The 7,175-nt window shown below is 49.8% G+C and overlaps 1 protein-coding gene across 1 annotated transcript; it reads left to right on the top strand.

Annotated features, from left to right (window-relative positions):
- The first annotated feature begins 4,803 nt into the window (after positions 1 to 4,803).
- LOC138362828 (uncharacterized) lies at positions 4,804 to 5,526 on the top strand. The gene has a single exon (XM_069321400.1). The coding sequence runs from the start codon at positions 4,804 to 4,806 to the stop codon at positions 5,524 to 5,526; it is 723 nt and encodes a 240-aa protein (XP_069177501.1).
- Positions 5,527 to 7,175: the final 1,649 nt, after the last annotated feature.

The following is a 7,175-nucleotide window of genomic DNA, read 5'->3' as shown; positions in this document are numbered from 1 at the left end:
TAATGATTCTAACACGAATCTTCTCAATATTTCTAAACGTTTTTCTTCACTGTCGGGGGTAATTGAAAGATTAACTCTCCAAAGTTCATTTTCACATTTTTATTTATGGTCTGTCGCCTAAAAGCGTTTCGCAAGGACTTCTCACATTCTTAAGGATAGATTTTTACACACATATCATGCTTATATTCGTTTTTGGGTGAGGTGATATGACAAATGTTTTGGGGTGAGGTGACACGACAGAACACGAATCAATGTTTATATTGCTCTTGCTGCTTCTATGTTGGTTCGGGGTCTTGAAGTGGGTAGAATATTGTTATGTGTTAATTGGCTGTTGATTGCTGGTGTTGACTTTTTGATGTGTAGTGCCTCGCTGATGTCGAGTCTCCTGCTATCGCTGTATCTATCGATGGTTTCTGTGATGCTTGTTAAGATTTCTCTGGTGATGGTCTGGTTGTGTGAGGAGATTATATGCTCCTTGATGGAGCCCTGTTGTTTGTGCATTATTAATCGCCTAGAAAGAGACGTTGTTGTCTTGCCTATATACTGAGATCTTTGGTGCTTACAGTTCCCATGTGGGCATGTGAAGGCATAGACGACGTTGGTTTCCTTCAAGGCGTTCTGTTTGGTGTCTGGGGCGTTCTTCATGAAGAAATTTCTAACGTGTTAAATAGTTTGTCTGTATCTACCCTGTCATTTCCTTTAAGAATTGTGTAGGTAGTGATCATGTCTCCTTTAGCTCTTCTGTCTTCGTGTCGTGTGTGTGTACTCACCTATTTGTGCTTGCGGGGGTTGAGCTTTGTCTCTTTGGTCCCGCCTCTCAACTGTCAATCAACTGGTGTACAGATTCCTGAACCTACTGAGCTCTGTCATATCTACATTTGAAACTGTGTATGGAGTCAGCCTCCACCACTTCACTGCCTAGTGCGTTCCATTTACTAACTATTCTGACACTGAAAAAATTCTTTCTAATGTGTCTGTGGCTCATCTGGGTACTCAGCTTCCACCTGTGTCCCCTTGTTCGTGTTCCACCCGTGCTGAAGAGTTTGTCTTTGTCCACCCTGTCAATTCCCCTGAGAATTTTGTAGGTAGTTATCATGTGTCCCCTTACTCTTCTGTTTTCCAAGGACGTGAGGTTCAGCTCCTTCAGCCTTTCCTCGTAGCTCATACCTCTCAGTTTTTTATTCATATTAATTTCTACCACAGACGTGGCCACACATTAACAATACTAACCATCATATATACATTTTCTTCTGTCCTCCATGGACAGGGTTAGAGATGTGTTAAACATATCTCTCAGTTGAGAGGTGTGTAGGTGTGTGTACTCACCTAGTTGTACTCACCTGGTTGTGCTTGCGGGGGTTGAGCTCTGGCTCTTTGGTCCCGCCTCTCAACCGTCAATCAACAGGTGTACAGGTTCCTGAGCCTATTGGGCTCTATCATATCTACACTTGAAACTGTGTATGGAGTCAGCCTCCACCACATTGCTTCCTAATGCATTCCATTTGTCAACCACTCTGACACTAAAAAAGTTCTTTCTAATATCTCTGTGGCTCATTTGGGCACTCAGTTTCCACCTGTGTCCCCTAGTGCGTGTGCCCCTTGTGTTAAATAGCCTATCTTTATCAACCCTGTCTTATCAACCCTGTGTATTCACCTAGTTGTGCTTGCGGGGGTTGAGCTCTGCTCTTTCGGCCCGCCTCTCAACTGTCAATCAACTGTTACTAACTGCTATTTTTTCCCCACACCACACACACACACCCCAGGAAGCAGCCCGTGACAGCTGACTAACTCCCAGGTACCTATTTACTGTTAGGTAAGAGGAGCATTAGGGTGAAAGAAACTCTGCCCATTGTTTCTCCCCGGCGCCCGGGATCGAATCCGGGACCCACAGGATCACGCGTCCAGCGTGCTGTCCGCTCAGCCACCGGCCCCTTGCTCAGGGGGTGCCCTTTGTGTGTGCGTGCGTGTGCGCGCGCGTGTGTGTGTGTGTGTGTGTATGCATCCGCGCGTGTGTGTGTGTGTATGCATCCGCGCGTGTGTGTGTGTGCGCGCATGCGTGTGTGTGTGAGAGAGAGAGAGAGGAGGCGCGAGCACGAGCCAGAAAGATTGGGTATAGGGTACCACCGAGGGCATCATGTGGGTACCCACCTTACCCACCTACCTTGTATTCTCCGCGCGCCCCACCCCATCACCCCCTATTATACCCCCGCATACTCCGGTTATACCTCCACTTAACGTCAATGGCACATATCTAATAGATGCCAAAGCGAATTCTCAGGAAACATTAAGTTGTGTACAGTCAGCAAGTCCAACCACCAAGGCCGAGGACGTAACAGGAGAAACAGTAGTTTAAACAGTGGCAACAGTGGGGGGGTTATCGGGGTCTTCCGCCCACCAGCTGTTGCTGATCTCTGTTGCCACGTCTACCCCCCTTAATTCTCCCTTTACCCTCCCTTTACCACTCCCTTAATTCTCATTTCACTACACCGGATCGTTATAACATTTTCAAGAGCCGTTCCAAAATCATGTCATAAATTCGTGGGAAAATAACGATGAGTTGGATTGTGTGGCCCGGTGTAGCCTAGCCAAGCCTAGCCTAGCCTAGCCTAGCCGAGGCGCGGGCTCCAGGTCGGGCTAATCTCCTGGTTGTGGGATCGCTTGTGCTACAACAACATTCCTTGTTGACTCATTGTCCTTACACCTACTTCATCATGTCATGTATCATCTTATCATCCAAGTTCTCAGTTTGGCCTCACGAGTGAAGCTGGTCTTTCCTGACCAGGGGCTAGATTCACGAAGCAGTTAGGCTAGTACTTAGAATGTTTATATCTTTCCTCAATCTTTGACGGCTTTGGTTGTATTTATTAAACAGTTTATAAAGCTTGAAACTTGCCAATAAAATGTTGTTATGGTTATAAACAGCCTCGTGGTGCTTCGGAGCTCAAAACTGTTTAATAATTGTAAACAAAGCCGCCAAAGACTGAGAGAAAAGATGGACAGGTTCGTAAGTGCGCAGCGTAAATGCTTCGTGAATCTGGCCTCCAGGACAGCAGGGCGTAATCCCCCCCCCCCCTGCCACTCATCTCTCACTATGATAGATAAACTGTTTTACAGTTTTATTTCATCTACATTTTCTTTCCATAAGATAAAAGTATTTTTTAACGCTGTTCCTCTTATTTCCTGTTAACTTGCAATCAATGGAAAAACACACACACAGTTTCACACGCATACGGAGACTCCATACACAGTTTCACACACATACGGAGACTCCATACACAGTTTCACACACATACGGAGACTCCATACACAGTTTCACACACATACGGAGACTCCATACACAGTTTCATACACATACGGAGACTCCATACACAGTTTCACACACATACGGAGACTCCATACACAGTTTCATACACATACGGAGACTCCATACACAGTTTCACACACATACGGAGACTCCATACACAGTTTCATACACATACGGAGACTCCATACACAGTTTCATACACATACGGAGACTCCATACACAGTTTCACACACATACGGAGACTCCATACACAGTTTCATACACATACGGAGACTCCATACACAGTTTCACACACATACGGAGACTCCATACACAGTTTCATACACATACGGAGACTCCATACACAGTTTCATACACATACGGAGACTCCATACACAGTTTCATACACATACGGAGACTCCATACACAGTTTCATACACATACGGAGACTCCATACACAGTTTCATACACATACGGAGACTCCATACACAGTTTCATACACATACGGAGACTCCATACACAGTTTCATACACATACGGAGACTCCATACACAGTTTCACACACATACGGAGACTCCATACACAGTTTCACACACATACGGAGACTCCATACACAGTTTCAAATGTAGAGGGGGGCCTCTACATTTACATCGGAGGGCCTCGTAGCCTGGTGGATAGCGCGCAGGACTCGTAATTCTGTGGCGCGGGTTCGATTCCCGCACGAGGCAGAAACAAATGGGCAAAGTTTCTTTCACCCTGAATGCCCCTGTTACCTAGCAGTAAATAGGTACCTGGGAGTTAGTCAGCTGTCACGGGCTGCTTCCTGGGGGCGGAGGCCTGGTCGAGGACCGGGCCGCGGGGCCACTAAAAAGCCCCGAAATCATCTCAAGATAACCTCAAGAAGATAGATTTGATAGAGCCCAATAGGCTCCGGAATCTGTACACCAGTTGATTGACAGTTGAGAGGCGGGACCAAAGAGCCAGAGCTTAACCCTCACAAGCTCAACTGGGTGAGTACACACACACACACACACAACTGGGGCCTCGCGGCTGAGTCGACAGCGCTCGGGGGTCGTAGTCCCAAGGGCCCGTATTCGGTTCCCGGCCGAGGCAGAAACAAATGGGCAAAGTTTCTCCACCCTGATGCCAATGTTAACAGCAATAAATAGGTACCTGGGAGTTAGACAGCTGCCGCGGGCTGCTTCCTGGGGATGTGTGTGTGTATATACTAGAAATATATATTATAGCCATAGTAGAGGACAAATAGAATTGTTAGAATGGCGGGGGTCCAGGAGCTAATTGCTCGATCCTGCAGGTACAAGGAGGTGATTTCACAAAGGTCCGTTACTCAACGAGGTTGCTGAGAGTAACTTTGTGAGTGACTCGTGAGTGACTCTCACAGCTGGTGAGTGTCAGCGCTAACGAGGCGGCATTCTTGGGCCTAATTAGTCGGAGGGAGTTAGTCCCCCCTTATGCTGCTTCAGGTGCCCGGGAACATTATATACATTCTTGTACGTTGTTATGGTAACTACAGCACCACCTGGCCACTGTGCTACAGCACCACCTGGCCACTGTGTTACAGCACCACCTGGCCACTGTGTTACAGCACCACCTGGCCACTGTGCTACAGCACCACCTGGCCACTGTGCTACAGCACCACCTGGCCACTGTGTTACAGCACCACCTGGCCACTGTGCTACAGCACCACCTGGCCACTGTGTTACAGCACCACCTGGCCACTGTGTTACAGCACCACCTGGCCACTGTGTTACAGCACCACCTGGCCACTGTGTTACAGCGCCACCTGGCCACTGTGTTACAGCACCACCTGGCCACTGTGCTACAGCACCACCTGGCCACTGTGCTACAGCACCACCTGGCCACTGTGTTACAGCACCACCTGGCCACTGTGTTACAGCACCACCTGGCCACTGTGTTACAGCGCCACCTGGCCACTGTGCTACAGCACCACCTGGCCACTGTGTTACAGCACCACCTGGCCACTGTGTTACAGCACCACCTGGCCACTGTGTTACAGCGCCACCTGGCCACTGTGCTACAGCACCACCTGGCCACTGTGTTACAGCACCACCTGGCCACTGTGTTACAGCACCACCTGGCCACTGTGTTACAGCGCCACCTGGCCACTGTGCTACAGCACCACCTGGCCACTGTGTTACAGCACCACCTGGCCACTGTGTTACAGCACCACCTGGCCACTGTGCTACAGCACCACCTGTTTGACAGAAAACTGAGTATCCAGCGTCCTACTTTACCAGTTATTCCCATTGACTTCATTTTGTGTGCTATCACGCCATGGTCACATTTATCGAAAGCCTTAGCGAAGTCCGTGTATATCACATCAGCATTCTGTTTTTCTTCTAACCCACCAGTCTTGGTCAAGACTAGAGATGAGTGAACTAGTGTGCAACTAACTAGTTGAACTAGATGACCAAACCCACACAACAGGGGAGTACAGTAAGGGTAGACTGTTGGCAGGGGGCGGCGCGCCCCTTTTATCCCTGTAGTAGGGATATAGCCCTCTTAGCTGCGGGAGATTATGAGAGAAAATACTGTCGCTTACACTGTGTGTAAGGGGTCTGATAGCTGAGTGGACAGCGCGCGGGACTCGTAATCCTGTGGCCCGGGTTCGTTTCCCGGACTAGGCAGAGACAAATGGGCAGAGTTTCTTTCACCCTGATGTCCCCTTGTTACCTAGCAGTAAATTGGTACCTGGGAGTTAGACAGCTGTTACGGGCTGCTTCCTGGGTGTGTGTGTGTTTGGGGGGGGGGGGGAGGGGGAGGGGGAAATAGTTAGTAACAGTTGATTGATTGACAGTTGAGAGGCGGGCCGAAAGAGGAGAGCTCAACCCCCGCAAGCACAACTAGGTGAGTACACGGTGTGTAGCACTGTCTGGGCTCCAGCGGGGCGGAGAGGCGGCCAGCCCATCCTGTCAGTGGCCTCCTGCTGCTGCTGCTGCTGCTGCTGCTGCTGCTGCTCCTGCTGCTGCTCCTGCTGCTGCTCCTCCTCCTGCTGCTGCTGCTGCTGCTGCTGCTCCTGCTGCTGCTCCTCCTCCTGCTGCTGCTGCTGCTCCTCCTCCTGCTGCTGCTGCTGCTGCTGCTGCTGCTGCTCCTCCTCCTGCTGCTGCTGCTGCTGCTGCTGCTGCTGCTGCTGCTCCTCCTCCTGCTTCAAGCTACTGCTTCTACTACTGCTACTGCTGATGCTGTTGTTGTTGATCTGTATTGTTCCAGTGGGTCATAACCAAGCAGGAGTATACCTGAAGTATACCTGGAGTATACCTGAAGTATACCTGGAGTATACCTGAAGTATACCTGGAGTATACATGAAGTATACCTGGAGTATACCTGAAGTATACCTGGAGTATACCTGAAGTATACCTGGAGTATACCTGAAGTATACCTGGAGTATACCTGGAGTATACCCGATGTAGGTTCTGTGAATTCTTATACTCTTGTATTGTGATAACTTGATCCAACAGACTGTTGCTGCGGCCCGCAGACCCACTTAGCCACAACAACCCAGCTGGTCCAGCACGTCTTGCTTCCTGCTTCACTGTACCCTGCACCCCTGCTTCCTGCTTCACTGTACCCTGCACCCCTGCTTCACTGTACCCTGCACCCCCCTGCTTCCTGCTTCACTGTACCCTGCACCCCTGCTTCACTGTACCCTGCACCCCTGCTTCCTGCTTCACTGTACCCTGCACCCCTGCTTCCTGCTTCACTGTACCCTGCCCCTCCCCTGCTTCCTGCTTCACTGTACCCTGCACCCCCCTGCTTCCTGCTTCACTGTACCCTGCACCCCCTGCTTCCTGCTTCACTGTACCCTGCACCCCTGCTTCCTGCTTCACTGTACCCTGCACCCCTGCTTCCTG

The sequence above is a fragment of the Procambarus clarkii genome, chromosome 1, assembly GCF_040958095.1.
Source record: "Procambarus clarkii isolate CNS0578487 chromosome 1, FALCON_Pclarkii_2.0, whole genome shotgun sequence".
Taxonomy (NCBI): domain Eukaryota; kingdom Metazoa; phylum Arthropoda; class Malacostraca; order Decapoda; family Cambaridae; genus Procambarus; species Procambarus clarkii.
Note: the sequence above shows the minus strand (reverse complement) of the source record. Positions and strands in the feature narration are given on the sequence as shown.

Excerpts from the sequence above, each read along its gene's own strand:
- LOC138362828 (XM_069321400.1), top strand. The coding sequence starts at position 4,804 with ATGGTAACTACAGCACCACCTGGCCACTGTGCTACAGCACCACCTGGC.